This window comes from Pimephales promelas, chromosome 7 (genome assembly GCF_988280905.1).
Source record: "Pimephales promelas chromosome 7, fPimPro1.hap1.1, whole genome shotgun sequence".
Lineage (NCBI taxonomy): Eukaryota > Metazoa > Chordata > Actinopteri > Cypriniformes > Leuciscidae > Pimephales > Pimephales promelas.
In genome coordinates, this window is record NC_142775.1 from 32123129 (window position 1) to 32148104 (window position 24976).

Consider the following 24976-nt stretch of genomic DNA (forward strand, 5'->3'; position numbering starts at 1 on the left):
CAAGAAATGTTCTCATGTCCAAAATCATGTGAAGCTCACTGTTCAAAAGCCCAGAACAGGATGAGTGCATGTTGCATATAGGAAATGGAAACCACAAGTGGGCTATTAAGATAAACAGACCAGAGACAGAAATAAGTGTCTAGCTGGTGGTTTGATGACTGTGAAGATTAGACTGGATTCATTTATATTTTAGAGACCATTTTTGTCCTGCGGCTTGTGTTTAAGATGGATTGTCTATACCTGAGGAAGAAAGCTTTGTTCCTGGACGTGTTTGCAGTTTTCATCCTCCATATGAACACTGACACACAAGGTGAGTTCATGTCCAAGATAAAATCTACTATTGATGCTGTGATTTTCACTGACTTCTGCATGGGCTCATGAACGTTCTATTGAATTTACTTTTAGTAAAAGTGGAGCCAACAAGCATCACGGCTGTAAAGTTTATACTGAAACTAATTCATATCTGTGTTCTTTTGTCATTGTCTCTCTACATTTGCTGAAATGTTTCATGTTTTAGGTCTTGCCTCCCAATGCCCTGTCTTTAGAGTTCCGCGAGGGGCTGTTCACAAAGTCTGTACAAACAAGCCTTTCAAGATCTCCTGCAATCTGAAGAATTGTCGTGGTCAGACAAACAATATTACATGGACTAAAGAAACCTTGAAAGGATGGATTCCAGTGTCTGGAGGTCAAATGTCATCATCACAGATCTATTCTGCATCTGATCTGTTGACTTCATATTTAACTTTCACAAATATATCAAAGAATCATGACGGCCGCTACAGATGTGAACTGCGGTTCTCAAACTCGTCAACAGTTAGCCATTATATTAATATTTCTGTCTCAGGTAACTATTTTCTATCAACTTTGTTATGTTAACAAATAAGATTATGTACAGCCGTCAAAACCAACTTATGAAACTTCAAGTTGGTTTGAATTTTTTCTTTAGTTTCTTCCACAGATGACAGCCTGGGAGATGAGATGTCTTGCACTGAAAGTAAGAGCAGTTTCAATCTAATCAGAGTAATGTGCATGTTCTTCTCGAAAAGTTGATCAAACAAAACAAAAACACTATGACACAGTTCAAGAAATAATAAGTATTTTCAATATGCGACAGTTTTTGCTATTGAGGTAACGGGGAAGTCTCAGTTATCCTGAATGAACCATATGGATGTGATTTGGATGCTGTGTCAGCTTAGAGTAATCTTTGCTTCCCATTTTCTTTTCTTTTCTTTTCTTAGGAGGAGACAACAGTGAGACAGACTATACTGATATCAGATTCAATTCAAACCCATGGTGGCTGCCGTATCTCTTTATTTGTATGGCTGTAGTGATTCCTATTCTCATATTGATGCTCATCTTTATCCTGTGTATTAAAGGATGTAAAAGTAAGTCATTTTGTCATTTTCATAATTTTGAGATATTCAAGTTTTTGCATGATCCTCACTTTGTCCCTTTACTGATCACTGTCAACCCAAGAATGATATACAATAGCCTATAGCTTGATCACATCTATGATGTCAATGGTCGTCAACTTTTTTTTTCCCTGTAACTCAAACATAGGCTACATAGGGAAAGTGAGAACTGAGAAATGATAAGAATGTAAATTATGTAGGTACCTTGAAATGCAATGTAAGTCGCTTAAAAGTGTCTGCCATATGAATAAATGTAGGCTTAATGTGAATGTTATGAACTATTGATATTAACCAACAGATGGAGCCATAGGCTACCTATAAATGTTACTCTAGTCTACCAAAAAATGATCTGCAGGCTACACATGACTGGAATACAAATATGTGTACTGTATCTTAAATAAATACAGTTTTGTTTGTTTTTTTGCATATGTTTCTGGGTAACTTTAAGCATAAAGGAACATAGTGAAGTTACTTGTTCTGTGTGAATGTAGGCTATTGTGTATTGTAGCTGCATTGGCACATCCTGTCTTAATGATTTCAAGGCTATAGCTAATATTTTCTGTGTTTTTTTTTAACCAAATGGCTCAAAAACTACTCTCGGATTAGATAACATTAAGTTAAGCTGAATCCTCATAAGATTAATTAATAAATGTTACAAATAGGCTACAGTAACAACAGCCATATTGTCACGATCACCAGATGGAGTGCCAATGGTATCAGCAGCCTGACATGAGAACACAAGGGGCACTGGGCAGGTTTAGATCTATAAATGTGGAACTCTTCAGTGTAAAAAGAGTTTAATGGAAAGATCACAAGTAATGAAAACACATTTTTCCTGGAATGTGAAAATTTATGACCCACTGCGAGGAACCAAAATTATGCCGATTCATTGAACTGACGTCCCATTTGCATTTATGCATTCACCATTTTTCCATGCGACTTACATTTCTTTTTTTATGATTTTTGGCATTGATAGAAAAATACTTTACCAGCTAACGTAATGAAAAAAAAACAAACAAAAAAACTCCAGGCATATTTTGTGTGTTTTTTAATCACCATATGATTTACACAACAGTAAAGAAAAATGTTTTACTATCAATCAGCTTTTAACCATCCCATGTGTCCCAAGAATGTTGAAAACTGAATATAAATACAAATTTAGAATCTGTATCTACTGGACATTATTTTTCTCTTTCATGTCTTGACCACCAAAACTACATCACATTAAAAAGGTGCTGATGTGATGAAATAGACACTCTTTGAAATACAGTAGTCAACATTTGAAGTGGATAAAAACCTTTCATCAAAGTTAAACATGCATTTTGAACAATAACCGTTCTTGTCTTAGGACAACTTTGATGAACTTTTTTGATTAACTTCAAATGATGATGACTGTATGTCAACTTAATACAGAAATTTATTTCAAGATTCATTTACACAATAAATACAACATCCATATATCACAAAAGGAAAATAAAATACTTTATTCCATAATTTGTTGAATAGACAAAATTCTGAGTGAATTCTTTCATTCTAATTAAAGGTGCGGCCTATAATCTCACATTTTTAAGAATATGGCAAAATTATTCAACAAACATGGAACAGAATTAAAACTCGTTCACCTTTTATCAGTTGTTATTGCACTGGCTTGCACATATGCTCATGTTTAAAGCAACATGATTTTCCAGAAAGGAAGCCAGCAAAAATGCAATTTTCGTCAGCCATTTAATTCCACAGCAGACTGCAGATAATGCATTTCCGCTGGTACAGTAAACGCTTGGAGAAGCTGTCATGACCTCTCAGTGTTATCTGAGTGCATCTCCAGCATGGTTTAGTTTTCCCACCATTGCTCAGGACTCAGAGACCAAAGAACTTCAATTGTATAGTTCTAGTTAGTCTCTAAATCTCTAGTTCAGTCTACTTAATCATTTAATGACAACAACGACAACAAAAAAAGAATGAGATATAAAATATTTATCGATTTCCTAATAGTATCCAAAGACTAGAGTGAAAAACAACTGTGTAGTGTTTAGTCTACCTCACTGGACTTACATCCTTTCATCGGCAGTGTGAATGTCCACCTTAAAAATGAAGGGACAAAGCAAAAGCAAAATAATAAGAAACTATGTATTTGATCATGATACAAGTTTTAGAAAACTGAAAAAAAAAGATATAACAATGCTTTTTTCAAAAGAGAGTGTAATTCACGGTACAAAAGCTGCTTACTGCAGAACTAATGGGTGGAGCTTGGCTTCCAGCCACACCCTAACCTTATTCTACCCTAGTTTTCTTATACTTTTTTGAGTGGATAGTTATTTATTTATATTTTTTTTCAGAGAATATAAGAAGTTTTTATCGTACTTTTACTTTTGGGGCTTCAGACAGTAACATAGTGTCTGCCCAGATCCAGCCCATGTGTAATCCCAGTGTACCAGATGTGGGCCGGATCTGGGCCGACACTATGTTACTGTCCGGGATGCCTTCTGGGTGGGTAAAATAACAGTATTAAAACAGACAAATACTAACTTAATTAAATTTCCTTCTGTGTTGAGATGAAATGCCTTCTACGGAAAACTTCATATTAGTGATGGATTTGCAAATTGTTCAGAACGTAGCATCTTTTCTCATGTAGAGATGTGTCACTGGCTGGAAAAGCACAGAACATGATAACAGGAGATTTACGTATTCACAGGTGTCTCAGCATGTCCGCCTGCCGCGGTCAAAATTATCCACTCTGTGGAAACATGATCGAGCACAGAAGTGACTGTAACATCATAAATTGTTAAAATATACATGTTAAACCCAATACCCTCACAGTTGTAACTTGACTATGTTTTAAATTCCAGAATTATATGAATGTCAGAATATGGGAAATTTTTGAAAATTAGAACTTGATCTGACAATGAGAAGCCATGAGAATAATGTGAAATATGAAAAATAACATTTTAAATAATAAATGTTACTATGTAAAACAATTGCTAGGTTAAATACTCACACACAATAAATAAAAACTTAATTCATTTCTCATTTCAATAGATCAGGTCTAAAGGATTTGTGTTAAAAGGGCAGACCAGGCAATCACATGGAAGCAGAAATAGGTCACAGGAAGAGGCTTTGCACTTCCTGAAGACACCTACATTCAACTGTCTGTTTCTCTGTCTTCTCGGCCTCTTCTCCGTAATTGATGCTCTTCAGTCTCTGCTCACATCACAAACACATAAAAATCATGAGCCATAGCTATATTGGTCAATGTTTTCACATTAATTAAATGTTATCTATTACTTTAAGTGTAAATGTATCTATATACAGTATATACACTGAACAAAATTATAAATGCAAGACTTTTGTTTACACAAAAGGCCTAATATTGTCTAAATCTGTTTTAGCGAGCACATCTCCTTTGCCAAGATAATCCATCCACCTCACAGTTGTGGCATATAAAGATTCTGATTAAACAGCATGATTATTACATGATTATTACTCATTATATTATGTCTTAGGATGGCAACAATGAAAGGTCACTCTAAAATGTGCAGTTTTACTGTATTGGGGGAGTCCGAAAATCAGTCAGTATCTGGTGTGACCACCCTTTTGCACCTTTTTACACCTGCCCATACCATAACCCCACCGCCGCCATGGGCCACTCAATCCACAACATTGACATCAACAAACCGCTCATCCACGCAACGCCATACACACTGTCTGCCATCTGCCCTGTACAGTGAAGAAAACACCTTTCCAAAGTGCCATCGAATGCGAGTCGACGAACTGCAGTCAGTTCGAGAACCCGTGGAAAATGACGAGCATGCAAGGTTTGTCCTTTTCATCCTCTCTGGACAACTTAATTTGTCAGTGACCCATGTGTGTTTCAAAAACCAGACAGTAGTGAACTCTCTTGTCAGAAGCAGAAGCAGTACTTTGACTTCAGAATCACTATGTTGGGTGCGTTTGCATTTAAAAAATAGTGCCGCTACAGCGTGTACTGGCATGAATAATCTAGTAAGCCTTAGGTAAGTAAACATCATGGCCACACATAAACAAGCTGCTACGCATCATTTTAATGAGTTATGTTCACTGCCCTGCATGAGCAAAAGGCCACAAGTGAAGCACTCATTTCTTTATTTCCATGAAGCTATTCTCAAGGTTGTTAATTATTGTCCTTTCAAAACTGGACATCCACTTGGAAACAGGAAAATTAAAGACAATATTTGCTTTTAATTGTGATGAACTATTTTCAATGACACAACTTAGAGCAGGAGCAAAACTGGCATCAATGTGTCAGATAACCAGAGATGTATAAAGTACTAGAAACCTGGACTTGAGTAAAAGTACAAGTGCTCTATCAAAAAAGTGACTTGAGTAGAAGTTGAAGTGCTCTTTAAGCACCACACTTAAGTAGAAGTACTAAAGTATTCAACATTTTTTGTACTTAAGTATTGCAAGTAGTTTATTTAAAAAATTCAAGAACTAAAAGTATAAGTACAAGTATTGTGTCATGTAATTATTAAAGAAAGCAGTCAAAAGTTTGAACTAGCAATCAAATAAGCCACTTTGGCGGGACACGAATTTGCTTTGGCGGCCGCCAAGAAAATGTCATTGCAGGACAACCCCTGCATTTGTTAAACAGTTTTACCCTATAAAATTGTGTGATTTAGGCAGCATGAAAGCCAACTTGCAACGAATGATTCGTAATTTTTTTTTATAATTATAACGAGTAACTAGCAGAACATTAAAAAAATATCAAAGTAAAAGTATTAAATTCATCGAAAATATCTACTGAAGTAAAAGTAGAAGTATAATGAAAAAAAAATACTCTAGTAGAGTACAGATACAGCATTTTAGTAGTACTTAAGTACAGTACTTAAGTAGTTCTACCTCGTTACTATACATCTTTGCACATAACTGACAGCCATCTGAGAGCACAGGAGAACAGGATATCGACATTTGCATGGTGGGATCTTTAAACTTAAATAGGCTGGCCTGATGATGACAGAAATTTGTCTTTGTTTATTACTTTGTATAATTTTGACTAAACATTTTGCTGAGCTGCATGTTCTGAGTTGTTCTCATAGGTCTTTAAGAGAGCTATATGAATACTCACTCACCATCCTTACGCAGGACACACTTCCACAAACAGAAACAAAGGCAGAGGACCAGAAGGAACGCTACTGTAGTCACAGAGATCAGGATAGTAAGTGCTGTCCCAACTGTTGAGAGAAGCAGAGAAAGCCAAAGACTATTTTAGAGCATTTGTTCTCAATTACTATTTCACCTGGGGAATTCAATTTTTTTTTTTTTATTATTATTGAATGTTTCTTTAACTTCAGGCACTTCTATGTCACAGGGGTTGATTTTTATAAATCCCTTAAAAAGTTAACTTTTGTCCTTTTCTTATAAGAGAGTTTTATATTAAGGTAGTGGATTAATTTAAATCAAAATAAAATGTTCGCTCTCTTTGAATATTTGAAGTTTAGACAAATAGAGCCCCATTATTCATGTTGCATGTTTTCTGAGGCGGTGGAAAAGATTTTGGTCATGTGGGTTGCAGAGTTTTAACTTTGGAGGAATATTTCCACTGGGCCACAGAACTGGCCCTCTGTGCCACTAAGCACAGACCTGGGTTTTTGGTCGCTCAACATGGTTGCCTTGGAGAGGCTTCTGTGGTGTAAAACAAAAACAAAGGCCTGGGGAATGGCAACTCCATCCAAAAGCAGTGGAATCCATATGGCAGATAAACAACAGAGCAGATTCTCCCTGAGCACTGTTCCCTCTGATTATCCCTCACTCCTCCAGCTTTGTTGGGGCTAAGCAGCATGGTACAGGCGTGACCGAGGTTCCGCCTACACGCTTTCCCCCCCAATAGCTCTGCCCTCGTGAGTTCTAGCAGGTTTCGCCAGGACTGAGTTCACCTCCCACTTGTAGCACTGTTCTGGCCAATCCGAGTTTGGTTTTCGTACTTAGTGTCTCTCCTGAGGGATTCCAGTCCAGAGAAATCTTCTATCTAAAGTGCAAGAGACAATGCTGAGGTAACTGAAACAAGCATAAACTCTAGAACTCTTTCCACAAGGAAGTTAAATGCCCTGAAATGGCAACTGTTTGTATCTTGGTGTGAGAAACTTGATGTGGATCCAGTTAACTGCCCTGTTAGTCAAGAGCATCTCACAACAGGGCTGGCTCTAGCTACCTTAAAAGTGTAGGTGGCTGCCATTTCCGCTTGCCACAAATCTCTAGAGGGTTCTTCTGTTTGGATCCACCACTTAGTGCCTCAGTTCTTGTGGGGTGCCAGACAATTGCGACCAATCTGCAAAGTGCAAGTTCCCTCCTGGGATCTAATATTGATCCTGGGAGCCTTAACTGAGAACTAATTTTTGCCCTTGGAATTAGTCCCAGACAAGATTTTCAAAGTACAATGAACCAAGAAAAAAATGTGTATTCAATATAAACCATTGTAAGCAAATAAAAAGCATAATAAAATAGTTCACACTCACTTTTAGTGTTCATGGAAACAGCAATGGCATTCTCCAGTCCTTTATGATGAACAAGACATTTGACAGAGATATCCTTCAGGAGTCCAGCCTGGATGGTCAAAGTACTGATGACCAGAGTTGTCCCGTCACTCTGCTGGATAGCGGTGGTCAGAGGTTGACCAATGATCCGGTCATTACCCTCCACGTTCCATACTATTTCAGCCTGTGGCCTGGCGACTGCAGTGCAGTTAGCCTCAATCACACCAGGAGATGCGGTCTTGTAGCTTACTTGAGGTTTTGGTAGGACTGTAAATATATATCATACAAGATATGGGTTTTGTGTCTTATTTTGTGTCTTACTCCCAGAGAGTTTAGTCTGGAGGTGTAAAACATTTTTAAAAAATAATTTACTCAGGATTCAGCTACATAGATAGATGACTTGGACCTGCAGAGGGAACAGTTACAGCATACTTAAACAGCATTAACATTAGAAAATGACTGAATTGTCCACAAAACATTAGACATTTATGATGATACTCTGTTTGCTGTTTGGATGACAAATGTTTTAAAATCTAAATTTTAGGCTGTTTGACTCAGTGATCTAACTGTGCTTGAAAATAAAAAATATATATATTGAGATGTTCAATCAAATAAAAGGCAAGATATACTGTTCACAGATACAGAACGTGAATTCCACATGCTTCAGTTTGAAGGTTGAAAGAGTGTAAGGTCAAATTTAAATGCTAAACATCAAGCGTAGGGTCAGTTATGCAGGTCACGTTAGTCAAGCTCGCATCAGCTGACTCTCAGCTGATCCATGTCTACCTATAGGAATACGACACCTATCACTGTATAGCCTACATACTGTATATAAGCTCCTTCAGGATTTTCAGCAGCTATCATGTTTCTCTTGAGCTAAGAACCCTCCTCCATCCCCAGCTCCTCCTCTCGCCTAGTCAGCATTTGCCATTTTGATTCCCCTTGAATCCGAAGAAATTCTCGAATTATGTTGTATTTTAAAATCTTGAATTAATGATGTCTGCAATATATTCATTCGTTGGATCTGTTCTGTTTACCCTAAGGGGGGTTATTGCTGCTCTCCCTGCTCTGATCTAGGCTAGGTTGCATGGATGCACTGGGAGTTCTCACCCAGAACGGAACCATACCATACCATAACATAACAGCAGAGCTGTTGCCCTGGAATTTAATGTTCATTTATCTACCATAAGCCGTCTCCAAAGGCGTTTCAGAGAATTACATCAACAGGCAATACATCCAACCAGCCTCACAACCACAGACCACGTGTTACCACACCAGCCCAGGATTCACCAGCCCCACATCCAGCATCTTCACCTCCAAGATCGTCTGAGACCAGCCACACAGACAGCTGGTGCAACAATTGGTTTGCATAACTAAATAATTTCTGCACAAACTGTCAGAAACCGTTTCAGGGAAGCTCATCTGCACGCTTGTCGTCCTCATCAGGGTCTCAAACTAACTGCTGTTCGTCAGCATGTTCCAGGTCCTGCCACTATCTTGCAACTTGGCCCAGCCATTGAAGAGGAGTGGACCATTTCCATTTCCACAGGCCACAATCAACAACCTGATCAACTCCAGATGTGTTGCACACTGCGTGAGGCAAATGGTGGTCACACCAGATAGTGACTGACTGGTTATCGGACCCCCCTGGACCCCCTCAATACTTGAGCCAGACAGATATATCGGCAGGCCGATATTATCGGCTGATATTAGGCATTTTCCAAACTATCGGTATCGGCAGTTATAATCGCTGATAAATGAATATTGCAAAAATAAAATAAAAACGGACGAAACACGCTTGAACCATGTCATGAGTGTTGGAGTTGTATAGTTTGTCTACCAGAGGGCACTCTACACAGTCACTGTTGGCAACACTCGTTGAGTTGGTCACGAGACATACATTGCTTGACAAACAATTAAAAGAACATCCCCATCGGTTCTCTTACTCAAATAAGCATGACAAAATCTGTGACTATCATGTCCAGTTTTGCTGCTGTTAAATAAGCCGAGAGTGAAGCGGAAATAGCTAGTAATAGTTACGTTACGTTGTTACAGTGTAGTTGACTGACCTTTTTGTTCTTTAAACTTTTGACAATGTGACTGAAGTATTTCTTTAATAGCACGTGACAGTAAGGCCAATAGCAATGAGACGTGTCATCTCTCCTTGGCAGAAATTATATAAGTGGAAACCATTGATCAAAACTGTACATTTACACAAAAACTGACTACCATCTGCAAGTTTCGATGCCATATAATTTTTCTAGCTCATCTGTGTCAAAGAATGGAAAGCACAGGATTGTGTGATATCAAAGGCAGCGAAGGATACATCTATGCTGCCTTCAAAAATCTATCAGAAGAAGGTATCTCAGAAAACCGGAAGTGAAACGAACATTGCATTCGGATGTGTCTTCATGCCTTCCAAATCTTGGAATGTGTCCTATGAATGCTGCATTTATCAGTTATCGGATGCAACCGCAATCATACATTGACTCTGAATGATAACCATTTGTGTTGGCTTGAAAACCAAGAGCTGGCTTTGTACAAAACCAGATCTGCATGCCTTGTGAGTATTTACAGCCCACATAGTTTCACCAGTATTTCAAAGCTACAAAGATGCCCATTCAATCCACAGCATAGCCCAAAAAATAGGTTTATGTTTGTCATTCCAGCAGAGGATAAGTAATTCACATTCTTACAAAACCATGACACCAGAACAATACAAGATTGGTATGAATAAGAAATGAGTGAATGTAATGAAATAATAGTTGATATATTCTGTCATCATTTACTCACCCTCATGTAATTCTGAACTCACGAATTTCTTTATGCTGAGGGACACAAAATATATTTTGAAAATTTTGATTTGAAAAACAAAAAATATATTTTTACTCCACACATTGAAAGTCTTGCTCTTTTGGTCTCAATGACTGTCATTGTATGAACAAAAACATTAATCAAAACATTTGTTCCACTGAACTGAAGATATAAAGTCATACAGGTTTGGAACAACACAAGATTATAAGTAAATATTGCCATCATTTTAATTTTGGGGTAAACAGTCCCTTTAAGTAATCATTGGTAGTTGGATACTTTAGTTTGAACAAATGCAACAGAACAGCGCAAAAGCAATAAGTGAACTTCAATCAGGGAGAGCAGCACATAGAGAAAAGCACTGTGTTAGTGGAACAGTGACACAGTCATTCACTGACACAGTCTGAATAAATCAAATATGTCACAGTCTCACCCTCCTACAATGAGTTTCTTTCATATCTCTCTCTCTCTCTCTGTCTGTTGTCATCATTTGCTCCAGTGCTTTCGTGTTTAGCCTTGTCCTGCTCTCGCTACCACTCTGTGCAACAGCCCATAAACACTGAGCTGGATTTGTGTTTCACTCAGTTCAGAGTCAAAAAATCAAATATCACTGTTGAAAAATCCACTCTCAACAGAATAACTGTATTATGTCAAGTTTAAAAAAAATGAATAATGCATAAAATGTATAATCATTATGTTAGGCTTGTGTGTATTTGGTTAAAGCTGTTAAAGGGATAGGTCACCCAAAAAGGAAAATTCTGTTGTTCGAAACCTGAATGAGATTTGTTCTTCTGCTGAACAGAAAAGAATATGGGTAACCAAACAGTTGATAGACCCCATTGACTTCCATAGTATGGGGAAAAAAAATACTGAAGTCAATGGGGTCCATCAACTGTTTGGTTGCGAACAATAAACACTGTCTTCTATGATTTCAATGGCCATCTTGACACTGATGAGCGCTGTTAGCTCGCTGAGACAGACCAACCTAAAATTAAACTTTTAAAACGTATTGTCAACGTATAATGATCCAACTAATGAAGATTTCACTGTAACAGTGGACTAAAATCCTGATGGACTTACCAAAAATAGTAAGGCAACTTGTGGCACTCTTTGTGCCATCCGGGTATGTGTGGAACTCACAGGTGTAGCAGGCCTCATCTTCAACTCGGACCGGCCATAAAGTGAGCTCTGTGTCAGACAGGGAAGGGTTCAAGCTCGCACGGTCCACAAACTCTTCTTCAATTACAGGGTCACTCTGCTTTGCAAAAAATGCAACTTCACGGGATTCTGCTTTATTCACAATCTTCTTCCACAACACCTGCTTGACTTTCTCTGGCAGGGCATACCGACAGACCAGAGAGGCTTGTTTACCACCCACTGCAGTCTTATTGCCCTCTGTTATCACCGTAGCTGTAAAGCAATCAAAATAAGTGTATAGTATAACAATGGCATGACAATATACATGCAATCTCTTAAAGATATCCATACTAATATGTCCCTTGACAAACTGCATTAAACAACTGAGGTAGACTTTGGGAGAGATCTAGTGAGAGTGAGATGAGACATATTCAGGTCAATATATATATAAAAAGCATCCAGAATACAACCCCCACATGATCAATGATGTATTGGAGTGAGGGAAAGACAGTATTCAACACATCCTCCCTAGAAATGATTGGCAGATGCTGAGCATCCATGATGAGACTAGCTGGATCTCTTCCTGAACCAGCAGATGTTTATCATCTACATTCAAATTCTCCTCCAGAATCCACAACGTCACATCAAAAAACACAACCATACTGTTTTACTGTTCCCATAATGTTATTTTACATGAGTCAAACAACAGAAACTGACGAGATAAATGAGTTGATTATCAGTGTTTCAAAGCATAACAAAATTGTTGCTGCATAAACTAGTGTTCACACTAATACACTGCGCTTTGAAAGGTCACAAAACTCTGGGGTTTTGATGGTACATACATGGTATATTTAAGTCTACTAAAGGAGCTAAAGCTTTTTCCCATTTGTCTCCTGAACTCCTAGAATAACCTTCCTAACCATTTTCATAAATACTTTCATCTCTGAAAAGTTTTCTCTGCCTAAATCTAGACTAAAGACATATATAGCCAAGAATTCACATCATGCTTCTCATAAACTTGTCCTACACACTGTAAAAAAAAATATTTTCATGATTTGTAATCACAACATTATTTCTTTTGTCAAATCAACTTAAATAATTTATGTAGTTCAGATAACATAATATTTTAAGTTTCTGATGATTTAATCAATCACCTTCATTGTATTAACTCAATTTTTCTATTTCAATGAACATACATTTTTAAGGCAGCCAAGTTACTTCATTTTTTAAGTTAAACCAACAATATTTTTTTTTACAGTGCAATTAAACCTGATGAAATAGTGTGAACAGCAATGTTTTCGTGCCAGCTTCAGTTTGGATCCATGCAGCAAACTTTAAAGACTTAAGAAGATGCCAACTTTGGATCAACATATAAAACTATGAAATATTATCCTTATATTGTTAAATTATCCTGTATTTTTCACTGTATCCTGTATTTATTACGAGAAGTTGCAATAGCCGCCTATAAAAAGTACAATCAACTTGGATGTTTAAATAATTTAGACTAAATTGCATTAAACTTACTTTTAAAAATGAGCTAAATCTTGTATACCAAAAACAGTTTTAATAAGTTTAGGCTATTTAAAAAATACGTTGTCATAACTTATTGATCATATACGTTTTTCAGCGTAACGTTTCTTAACTCAGTACATAACGTTATCTAAACCACATACAGTAGCTGTATATTACTGCCATATGGATATTATTACTTGAAACTGCTTTGAAACAAAAAGTATTGCTAAAAGCTCTATACAATTTGAATTGAATTGGACTGAATGGAAATGAGTCACTTCACAGCAGTTCCTGAATGAATCAGCGTTTTTTAACTAATTGGATTTTAGTGAAGGATTCCATGGCACATTCATATCAATTCCGGTATAAATCAGCATTTTTCAACTAATCGGTTGTGTAAATGATTCAATGATTTACTCATTCAAACTTGTCGCCACCAACTGGTGTAATCTGCAAAATGCCGACCGTCAAAGTCTCAGTGTTATTGCACTGCAATGACGCTCACGTCAAATAGATGTTATGTAGATATATTTTCCCCAAATATCTCACCCAAGACTCACCTGTAACAGTAAGGCAGGTCTGTCCTTCCCTTGAGCCCCTTGGATAAACATCAAAGATGCAAGTGTAACAGCCCTCATCCCTATAGCTGACACGTTTGATGGTGATGGCACTGGCATCCCGTGGAGAGGCCACTAGCTCCACATGTTGTTGACCGCTCACGCTGTCTTGTTGACCAGGCTGGTAACTGAGTAACGTTTGGTTCTGCACATCCAGCCAGCGGATCTGATGAATTGATTCTCCTTTAGCCCTGACAAGCGTACAGCTCAGAGTAAAGGGCTGTTCAACCATGGCCTCCAGACGTGCTGGAGCTGAGACCCTGCCTGAAACACACCAATACTGAGACTATTCCAAATAAACCACTTTTCACCACAGAACAATGAGACTACTCCAAATAACATACCTTGTAGTCTGGACACCATTACCAAAGACATACAGATCTGTAGACATCTTGCCAAGGCGACCACAAACATTTTAGCCTAGTGAAAAGGAAGTATTTCAATAACTATAGCACCAAATTATAAGCTATAATTAAAAAAAAACAAACAAAAAAAACCTTTTGTACCTTTTGTATTGAGAGCGCATTTAACAGTCCAGGTTGGTCTTGTCGGATGAAAGTGAATGTGGTGATCTCTGCCGATTAGAGTTGTTTCCAACATCTTACTGAAGGGCTGCCATCTGTGTTCACATTACAGACAAAAAGAACATTTGTGGAAGTATACATTTGTAAAAAGGAAGGATCAACAATGTAATTACATGTAAAAATAGTAAAAATAAAAAAATTGTAAGGATAGACCTTGATTTTTAATAAACTGCTCAAATAAAATAAAATGCCTTTTAGATAACAAAATGAGGCTTAAGTTTAATATGAAAAGATGGTCAGACTGTCACATACCTTTATGTGGTGTAGATTCTGCTCTCAGCTGCACAACACACTCTTCAACACACTGATTCAACTGGACAGCAAACGGTCCTTTCTCCACCCATACTAACACACTGTATACCAACGTCAAGCACGTGATGGCTCTGTCTCAATAGTCATTGAGCCGCCTACTTAGACAGCATTGTCAGGCATCACAGGCATCTCAGCTCACAGACATACTGAAAAGGCGCCAGTGCACAAATACAAAGCCACTATATTTCAAAATATAAAACTATAGCTTGTGCTGTAATTTATAAAGCTAGAATTCATGTCTTTACTTATCATTTTCAGACAAGTCTTAAAATAATCATTATTGATGTACACATTCCAAGGTTGGCAGTGACAGGACTGGAGCAAAGCACGGCAACCTGGCTGGGCAGGCAAGGAAAACAGGGCAAGGCATGGCAAGTATAGGACACAACAGAGACCTGTACAGGGAAAACATTCACACAAATCAAGCTCAAGACAGAGCACACAGAGGGGCATAAATAAGGAAGTAAATGAGGAAGATAATGAGTGAGTCCAGGAGGGGGAAATAAACCAATGACCAGGTAAAAAGGTAGCAGGGCCAAGGCTAGAGACTGACAGAATGACACATGACACACAGAAAAAAAAAAAAAAAAGTAATGTGATGAACGTAAATGGCACATAGAAAACAAACATAAGCCATGGGTTCACACAAACACATACAACATGTAGAAGAGCACTTTCATCAGCCGAGTGCTCAAACAGAAGGGAAAAAAAACAAGACTGAATAGTACGTCTGGACTCGACACTGAAACTGAACCGAAACAAGTGTCAGATCCCATACACCATGACCTGAACACCCAAAACATAAGACATGAGAGCACACATCCCAGAGAACAACCCAAAGCCATTAATTCACACAAAGGATAATACAAACAATACACAAGTGTCAGGAAGCTGCTGTCACGACTAAACCAAGAATGCAACCAATCAAGGTGACAGAACCCTGACAGGCAGGCACAATGGACCCTTTGGCTGAACTATAGATTATTTAGCATTGGATGAGGTTAGTATGATGTTTAATACACAAGGGTTCGGTTTTCGCAGACAGGGTTTAGATTAAACCAAGATAAGGCCTTAGTTTAATTAAGACATTTAAGTAGCTTTTATAAATGTGCCTTAAAAACACATTAGGGCCTACTGGTGTGCATCTTGAGACTAAACAAGTGCACTGACATATTTTAACATATGTCAGTGCAAGTTGTTTTCAGTTAAAGGAGAAATCCGGTCAATTTTAACATTGAGCTCATTTTTTTGTACATTTGGAGTGCTGTCAGTACAGACAAAAACGACAAAAATCGGTCTTGCCTACAGCCAGCTCACAATATATTTCACATCTACTGCAGTCAGATTGACCACGTAATCACTCTTAATAACACCACTCACATGGCTGTGCACTAGTAATGACAAATCAAGGATGCTAAGAGGCTAAAAGCAGGTTTAGAACTTGCCCCATTGAAGTCAACAGGGTGCGAATTTTAAAAAGAGGATATCACAGTGTAGCCAACACCGATTTTTGTCGTTTTTGTCTGTACTGACAGCACTTCAAATGTACAAAAAAATGAGCTCAATGTTAAAATTAACCGAAGTTCTCTTTTAAGACAGCTCAATAATGCATTTAATCTGGGACATAGGTTTAAACCTTGTTTGTGAAACCATATAATCCTAATTTGATACAAATTTTAATTTAAATTGAAAGACCTCACAGCTCAGGACTGTTCTCAGTCTGACCTCTAGTGTTCAAAATGGGACTGACAATTTTATTCAAATCTGAATTGAAAAGAAAATAATCTACAAATGTGGTGATTTTTTTGTCCAGAGATTCCAGTTTTATTTTTGCATTATCAACTTGCCTTTGTCTATCTCACATGATTCCACACCACTGTTATTGGGCTAATTATAAAAACTGCTCAATCACCAAAATATAAAAGAAATAGAAAAGTAAAAATGAACAAATACAGTACTGGTATTTTTGATAGCCGTCAAATGCTTTCCGTATTGACACACTTAAGTGATTTTAATAATAAGACACCGCAGTAAAATAAAATAAAAAAATATCTATGTTTACAGTAACTGAGATGCATGTGCACCAATTTCCGCAAAACAGCCTTGACCACAACACACCACAAATGTCATAAACTTGTTGGCCTCATCTATCACATTCCCCATACAGTTTTCAAATTTCTTTGAAAGTCAAGTCAAGTCATCTTCATTTATATAGCGCTTTTAACAAAGGTTACAAAGCGGCTTTACCGTGATAATAGGGAATTAAAGTTACAGAGATAGTTTTGGTTTTATAGCAGCTCTAGAATAAAGTTTTGATTGATTCACTTGCGTTGCAATGATTTTTAGTTCTTAACTTGGCCGCTAACACGACACTGTTTTTACAGAAAAGGAAAGGGATATGGGAGGGAGGCCTTCACATGGGAGGGGCTAGTTAACACTTCCAGAAGCCGGTCCTTCATCAGATCTGAAAGTCCTCAACTAGTCTTCAGTCACTTTGCTATTTTTATTCATTGTTTAGTTTGTTGGTTAAAGGTGCAGAATACATTTAATAAAGCACACAACTACAACATTTTCTACAGTAGTTAAAGAGGTCAGTTAACCACTGTTGCTAGATCACCACATAACCACTGTTGAAACCAGGGTGACATTGTTACTAGAGACTTTTCTGTTTGCCAAATAAGCCATTTGCTCTTGCAAACAGTTGTACAATGACAGAAAACCTTAATAGCAAGTGTCCATGTTTCCTTCAGAATACAGTATGAAGTATTAGCATTGAATCAACTGGAATAAAAAAAAAAATCAATAAAAAAAATCAAATAGGCTATATACACAAACACACACTGATTGCAGCACCACACAGAAAGGTCACACATTATTTTACATAGCTGGCCTCATCTTCAACTCGGACCAGTCTTCAACTATGTACTTACATTTAGACAAATAGGAACATTGTTTTGACTGAATTAATTTTCTGTTGCAAAACACTTGTGCTGCTATTAATGTGGGATACGGGTAAGGTTGGGGACAGGTTTAGTAGTATGGGCAGATTTTTTTTTTCAAAAAGTATGTATAATATAAAAAACAATAAAGACCACAAATCCATTGTAGATTTTTTTTTTAATGTAGTTGTTTGTACATTGTTAAATGCACTTAATTTAAATTGGGACCCGCAGAACAGTACAATAATAATACAAAATTGTTATGTTGCTAATAGATACCACAAATGCAAATACAAAATGTGTTCTGACATTTTACACAACAATTTCACTGTCAGTGGTAAGCAAAGATTTCAGTAGTGAACTATCAAAAATCTACAACATCTACACTTAACACATATGAACAGCAACAGACAAAAAAAAAAAAAAATGTTAGGTTTTTGTTGAGGGAACCAGGGTGATGTTAACTTCCGGTTTGGCAAACAGAAATGCATCACTGCAATGCTCACAGAGGTAGTTTATTCACTGCGACATCATCATGGGTTTTTACCTCTTTACAAATTAGGGGGGCTTTATGTGGTTTCATTATCTGATATCCTCCTGCCCACCTGTGACCTTTTATTTCCTTGAATTATAAGCTGTTTTATTTGCGTAGATGGGCTCTTCTGCAAAACAGAGCAAAATCAAAATACGATTAGGTAGCATGTCAAATGATCATTTATTCCTTATTTCTTTGATTATACATTTTTATACTGTCCTGTAACATGATACATGTACTGTATGTTTAGTTTTGCTTGTGTTTCTTCTGTTCCTGTTTTGCCTGCTTTAGTTCTCTAGTTTGTTTTACCCTGGTTGTAAATTAGTTCCCACACCTGTTTTGTTTTATCCTTGATCGCATGTATTTAACCCCAGTGTTTTGTTCAGTTCTTTGTCCAATATCGCCAATGTGGTTGTGTTAAGTTGTTTTCCCACTCAATTTTCAAAGAATTTGAGTATCCTGTAGCTGTACCATTTTACTGACCTCTTGTCACAGGACAGATTATAGTTTAGACACCCAATTTCGAACAACAAAATTCTTACATAACATTATATTTAATTAGATGAAATGAATATAGCTATTAAATGAGTCATATTAACCAAGTTTCCTTGATAGTACTTTTATGAAGTTTTGTCATTTTGGAGCATTACCGTACTAGTACATATTGACATTAATTATAATTGGAAAAGAGGAAAGAAAGATATAGGGTTAGTATAACATGAGGGTGAGTAAGTGATGCATAGAAAACATTTTTATTTGAAATAGACCTATGATTAATATATAAGAGAGAAATAACACAATACAATAACACTAACCTGAAGTGCAGCAACACTTTTTTCTACATTTAAAGATGAAAATAGAGGCTACAATTAAGAGGATTGCAAGTGCCAAACACACAGGTATTGCGATCAATGCTGTGCCAGGAATGCGGGTTTCTACTGCGAAAGGAAAAGAAAGAAAATAAGATATGATATGTAGCATTTTCCAGTACAATGTGGTAAAGTGGATTTTGTACTTTTGCTTTTCTGTTGCTTAAGGCCAAATCTTGTTTTAGTGTGTGTGTTAATAAAAAGAAGAAGAAAAAAAGTCTCACAACAACGCTGCCTATTGTTGCATAGTTAATGTGAGGCAAAGGGGTGGGAATATAAAAGATATTTCCTAAACAAAACCTTTTTCTGATTTATAACATAATAACTAGATAACACAAAATCTGTTTTTGTGTGTTTTTTTTTTTTTTTTTTTAGTAATTGTTGGTTTGGTATGTTTGAGTCGCTGAATAGCATAATGTAGCCTAAACTCTGAGAAAACAATAACGTTTAGCGCACCAGAATAAAATATAATATTCAGAATTAAACAGTGCTGACTTACAGATTCAGTTAACATCCACAATTGAATAAGTGCAAAGATTCAGGGGAGGTTCAGACCTTGGCTGGAGCAGCTAAACAGTAACCTCCGAGAAAACGCTTGAGCAAACAGTTTGTGAATGTTGTGAATAAAATATAATATTCAGATATTTTTAGACCACAACCCTTCTAATTTTCATTTATTTTTAAACCACATCCTTACGTCATCTAAATATCTTCAATATGTGCTTCTTTTACCTAGAAATGTGAGTAACAAACACACAGACAGACGTTTCTGTAATTTATAGATAGATGAATGTGTGTTTGTGTGTAAAGGCTATATGGTATACCATGCAGTGGAAAAGTGCCAAAGTGTGCCGTACTGAACCATGCCATTCCTTACCATGCAGTGGAAAAGCGTTATTATAGAAGAAGAAAAAGAAGATGTGCCTTTAATCTAATCATTAAGTGAAGTGAATGGAAAGGTACCTGATGGTTTCAATGTTGTGGTGTACACTGTGCTGTTTGGTGGTTGAGTCTTCAAGTCTTCGGTAGAAAAAAAAAAGATCATTACCAAAGAACACACATTCCTTACAGAATACATTGATGATGATATTATTATTGACTATAGCTTCTCCCAAAGATAGTTACTCTATCATCCTATAGTCTGGTTATCTTGAGAAAGGAAGTAATTTGAAAGATATAGAACGGTACCATTAAGTACTTGAAGAAAAATCTGCTCTGTTTTTATTCTTTGATCATGGAAAATGATGGTGCAAGAGTAGTTCCCAGAGTCTTCATCTTTTATATCTTCAATTTGAAGTGTACCATTCTCCATTATTTGCATCCCAGTCCTCTTGCCGAATATTTTTGAATGCTTTTTATGTAGATTGATACTAGCCAGCAGGATGGTTCGGTTGATTGTGTGGTATTTCCATTCGATCAAATCAATGGTCCCCAAAGAAAATTCTTGGAGATGAAATCTTACAGAGTGTCCTTCCGATATGGATGTGTGTATACCTTTTACAAGAAAGATAATCAAGAGATCAATTGATTAAAGCAGGCATGTTAATAGCCATTAATTTTAGAACAACATTCCTAAATATGTATTTATTAAAACAGTTAACAATGACCAACATGCTGAAATGATTGGAGATGGTTTGCTTCAGGATGGAGTTTAAAAAGCTTTTGCACTGGTACACTGGTACATGTAGGAGTCAATGAGACAACATGTAGCAGTTAGTCAATCAGTGTGGGTGGAAACTTAAGGGGACAACTGTTTTCCTCAACAATTTGTCTCCATATCGGCGTGATTACTTTGACTTCCAACCAGATGGAAATGGATAAATACTCTAAATGTTCCGGTCCAATTTGACTTGTAATGCTGCCCGAATCATACACTGTTCCTTCGTTGGCCAGAGGAGAACTGGCCCCCGACTGAGTCTGATTTCTCCCAAGGTTTTTTTTCTCCATTTTGTCACCTGATGGAGTTTTGGTTCCTTACCACTGTTGCCTTGGCTTTTGGCTTGCTTAGGGACATTTAATATTCAACAATATTATTGATCTGCCTATACTTAAGGTGGACGTTGACGCAATTTTTTTTCTAGAATCAAACTTTGTTGTATTATTTTCATGTTATCACTGTGAAGCTGCTTTGATACAAGATGTATTGTCAACCTGATCACACTAAATGCATCTCAATAGCACGCAGTGTGTTAATCGTGCAATTTATACGTGAAAATGAGTTTTTACGTGCATATGATACACATAAGTTGGTTAGGGTAGGTTTAGTAGTAGTGTGGGGTGCGTGTGTATTATACGTTTGGGTATAGAATTAGTGGTGTGGGTATTGTATGCAAATTAACTGCGTATCAATTGTACGCGAAAACTGCATATCATATGCACGCAAAAACTCATTTTTGCGTTTAAATTGCATGATAATACACAATGCGTGCTATAGAGATACATTTACATGAGAACAGGCTGGTATTGTAAAAAGCGCTATATAAATAAAGGTGACTTGACTTAACAAATCCAATGGATGATTGCAAGACTGAAAATTGTTGAAGACCCCTTGTGATGAAAATGCATTGTGTTGTTATGCTTTAAGACAAACCATGAGCAAATTAATGAGTGAAAACAGTCTGAGTATTTTCACCAAAACGTTTTAGGTAACTTACTAGACTGTAACCCTGTTCCCTGAAAAAGCGGGAAAGAGATGCTGTGAACGTGTGGCAAACACGCTAATAATTTGGCTAAAATAACCTCTGATGATGACATCATCAGACGTCAGACGTCAGGTGTGCTTTCAGGTCACTTTGTCTGAACAATATCCTGAACACACCCCCAGTACGGCAATGCAGCACTTGACCAGATAAAGAAAACCATGACTCTAGTGGCTCAAAGGCGTTGTCGAATACCTCCTTAGGGACCACGGCTACTTTCACTCTGACGGGTGATCTCAGTCGCCTAGCTCCACAAATGAAGCAGGCAGGGTGTTTTCATCGTCTTACATGAGCATTCAATGCACAAATATTTTCATAATAACATGAGCCGACTGGAATGAAGGAAGTGATCAGCTTCATTGATATTCAAAATGGTAAGCAAGTGCTGCTTTGTTTAAGGTTTGTATATCTGCAGTGCAGTCCTTTTTGAATGACAAAAATAGATGATTGAAATCTGCTGAAAGACAAATGTTTACATGCACACAGGCTCAGAATGCACATGCTAGTTGACAATCGCCTTTAGGCCTTTTGGTGTGGCTAAGCTTTTTGGTAGAGACACAGCCAAAGAGAGGCGACAACACAGTCAGCTTTCGTTGGTGCGAGCTCTTTGATTGTGACTTGGTATGTCCCATACTTAATGTTTGATGCATAGAAAACTCCAACGGCAGTAGAGCTTGGTTCACCACAAATCTCCTCTGCTAACGGACCAGTCTTGGGGTGAATGAGACCAATCACAAGTATGATGGATCCACAGTTAAGGTCAGTTAGTTCGACAATTAAAATCCTGTGGTCCCAAGTCCAAATCCAGTTGATCCTGATATCATCCCTCTATCCACAGCACTTCCTGTAGTGGCCACTGTTATGCTGTGTTTGTGGGCTGCATACACTTCCTCAGAAGCAGCAGTGACTACTAAAGCAACTCCAAAGACTCTTTTCCTAAACTCTCTGTTTGCCATCACGGCCAAAGAGGCTCTATTTAGGCTATGGGGGCTGTCCATGAACTCTTTGTACTCCATGCCATGGATGCGGAGGCTACCCAAGAGAGCTCTATGCTCCAAGTCACGGTAATGAAGGTTGTTCATGTGTCTGGTCCTGACCAAATCTACCATGGCGGCCTTCTACTTTGGTGGTCATTACCACCATTAGCTCCACCCAGGTGGTCTCCATCACTGTTGGATCTACTGTACCATGCCACCTGATCCTGCATAGTCTCATCCATCCACTGCCCCAAGACCCGGGTCCGCCCCTACACCACGACCCTGGTCTGCCACTGCTTCATTGTTTATGGTTTCGTCCAGTGCATGCTCCACCGTCCAGGTCCACCAATGCTCCATGGTCCCTCCATCCCTCGCCCTGGTCCAATCCACCACCCTGTTTTGTGCTTTGGATGAGTGTTTAGCTATGGACTCTGGAGGCGCCTTTTTAGAGGGAGGAATATGTCCCTTTGGGTTTTTTGCCATGTTTAGGTTATGTATTTTATTATGTATTGTCATAATAAAGTAGTTATGCTCCTGGTTTTGTCATCTGATTCCCTGATCCCATTATGTGATCCTGTCATGTGCTGTTAGTTTATATCAAGTCAATAGTCAAGTCAGTCTATTTTGGATTATATATTTTATGTCACTTTGTTGGTGTTTAAATAAACTGCACATGGGTCCAACTTTATCTCGCCTTCAGTGGATAAATATTGTTACTCGCATGCTTAATATGTCCTATACTTTATGTTTGGTGGACCTTGTGCACAACAAGTGGTTCTTCAAAATAGACTCACCACTGAGACAGTTACATGCTTAACCACATCCTTTTGAGACCTTTCATAGAAAGGCAAAAATTTAGGCCACTTTAAAACAAAGGCTCAAGACGGGAAAAAAGCTTTGGTGTGTCACACTCCGATAAGTCAGTCATTTAAAACCAAATATTCATTTCCACCTTAATGGTATCTTAAAGGCAGTCAAAACCCAGCTAACAGGTCAGGTTGTTTTGGATTTTAAAAAAGATAATTGTTTCAGAACCTTCAGAGAACATTAAAAAGTAATGCTCCTTCCAATAATATCTGCAAAATGACACAATAGAATGTTTCCGTCACATTATGTTCAGGCTAGTCTTTTATCATGGACTTTTAGTTTGTTTTCACGTTCATGTTCCTTTGTTCAGTTCTGTTCAATATTCAGAAATAATATTTTTGTTACTCAACCTAGCAACCATAACGTTCTTTGAACAATTGTGTTTGCTGGGATGTAACCCTCCCCAAGTAGAGGCTTAAATGAAAACTTCAACCACCCAAACATGCTTAAAAATTAAGAATTCAAAAGAGAGTTTTCCTACTGATGCCATTGAATAAACATATTGGGCTCCACCAAAGAACCCTTCAGTGAAAAGTTAAAGAACCATTTTTCTTAATGTGATGAACATTTTAATATTACAAGGAACCTTTTTTCCACTAAAGAACCTTTTGTGCAATTGAAATGGGGTGTTCTTTAGCCATAGATGCCAATTAAGAATTTAGAAAAGCATGTGTCTCCACATCTCTGTATTTAAATTCACCTCTTAAACCAGTGATCCCAATGTGTGTAATAAATATGATTTAATCTATAAAGACTGATTATTGTTAATTTATTCGCCACAAAAAAGCTCATTTAGTACTTCATAGCATCCTATTATAGTAAAATAATACTTTGTGTTCTGAACATAGATTAATGTTAAGAAAAATCCCTATGAGATACATTCAGCAATTGGTTCATAAAACAGATTTACAGGCTGTCATAAAACAATATTTAATGTTTACCATAACCAACTTAAAAATAATATACATAAGGATATAACTCTCACCCAGAGAAAGCTGCAAGAGAGTTAACAAGATGATGCACTGATAATTTTTCATCCCTCTGAAATCCACCATAAAGAAACGTGTCTGACATCAAGGGTAATATTGCCAAAAATGTTCTGTCTTGACTGAAGTCAGAAAGTGCTACAAAGCATTTGTGTGTGTGTGTGTGTGTGTGTGTGTGTGTGTGTGTGCGTGTGTGTGTGTGTGTGTGTGTGC

General features: G+C 37.4%; 3 protein-coding genes across 5 annotated transcripts; 1 reads left to right on the plus strand and 2 right to left on the minus strand.

Moving 5' to 3' along the window:
- The first annotated feature begins 48 nt into the window (after positions 1–48).
- On the plus strand, positions 49–3912 carry LOC148978373 (uncharacterized). The gene is made up of 5 exons (XM_089133659.1): positions 49–310; positions 518–844; positions 947–994; positions 1239–1385; positions 3794–3912. Exons 1-5 carry the CDS (start codon positions 226–228, stop codon positions 3910–3912), a joined length of 726 nt encoding a protein of 241 aa, XP_088989785.1. The 5' UTR covers positions 49–225.
- Positions 2446–14934, minus strand: LOC120487316 (OX-2 membrane glycoprotein). 3 transcript variants are annotated; one of them, XR_016169323.1, is made up of 10 exons: positions 14832–14934; positions 14502–14614; positions 14340–14415; positions 13939–14259; positions 11810–12139; positions 7901–8185; positions 6518–6619; positions 4550–4610; positions 3939–4146; positions 2446–3493 (listed from the first exon to the last, which is right to left on the minus strand). XR_016169323.1 is itself a non-coding variant. In XM_039683629.2 (9 exons), exons 3-8 carry the CDS (start codon positions 14407–14409, stop codon positions 4552–4554), a joined length of 1167 nt encoding a protein of 388 aa, XP_039539563.2. In that variant the 5' UTR covers positions 14410–14415; positions 14502–14614; positions 14832–14934; the 3' UTR covers positions 2446–4146; positions 4550–4551. The 3 variants fall into 3 exon arrangements, 2 of the variants coding, with proteins under 2 accessions (XP_039539563.2, XP_039539564.2); XM_039683629.2 differs by having other exon boundaries at positions 2446–4146; XM_039683630.2 differs by having other exon boundaries at positions 2446–4610.
- A 3077-nt stretch (positions 14935–18011) lies between these two features.
- Positions 18012–24921, minus strand: LOC120487331 (uncharacterized). Its single transcript, XM_089133636.1, has 5 exons — positions 24763–24921; positions 20423–20728; positions 20198–20254; positions 19181–19303; positions 18012–18492 (listed from the first exon to the last, which is right to left on the minus strand). Exons 1-5 carry the CDS (start codon positions 24830–24832, stop codon positions 18446–18448), a joined length of 603 nt encoding a protein of 200 aa, XP_088989762.1. The 5' UTR covers positions 24833–24921; the 3' UTR covers positions 18012–18445.
- Between the last annotated feature and the right edge of the window lie 55 nt (positions 24922–24976).

Coding starts and splice junctions, on each gene's coding strand:
- LOC148978373 (XM_089133659.1), top strand. CDS start 226: ATGGATTGTCTATACCTGAGGAAGAAAGCTTTGTTCCTGGACGTGTTT. Junction 845..946: donor TATTAATATTTCTGTCTCAG/GTAACTATTTTC, acceptor TTTTTTCTTTAG/TTTCTTCCACAGATGACAGC. Junction 1,386..3,793: donor GTGTATTAAAGGATGTAAAA/GTAAGTCATTTT, acceptor TTGGGGCTTCAG/ACAGTAACATAGTGTCTGCC.
- LOC120487316 (XM_039683629.2), bottom strand. CDS start 14,409: ATGTTTGTGGTCGCCTTGGCAAGATGTCTACAGATCTGTATGTCTTTG. Junction 12,140..13,938: donor GACCTGCCTTACTGTTACAG/GTGAGTCTTGGG, acceptor ATTGCTTTACAG/CTACGGTGATAACAGAGGGC. Junction 4,611..6,517: donor GTGTGTCCTGCGTAAGGATG/GTGAGTGAGTAT, acceptor TGATGTGAGCAG/AGACTGAAGAGCATCAATTA.
- LOC120487331 (XM_089133636.1), bottom strand. CDS start 24,832: ATGGTGGATTTCAGAGGGATGAAAAATTATCAGTGCATCATCTTGTTA. Junction 20,729..24,762: donor TCTCTTGCAGCTTTCTCTGG/GTGAGAGTTATA, acceptor TTCTTGTAAAAG/GTATACACACATCCATATCG. Junction 18,493..19,180: donor AAAGTGTTGCTGCACTTCAG/GTTAGTGTTATT, acceptor TCTGTTTTGCAG/AAGAGCCCATCTACGCAAAT.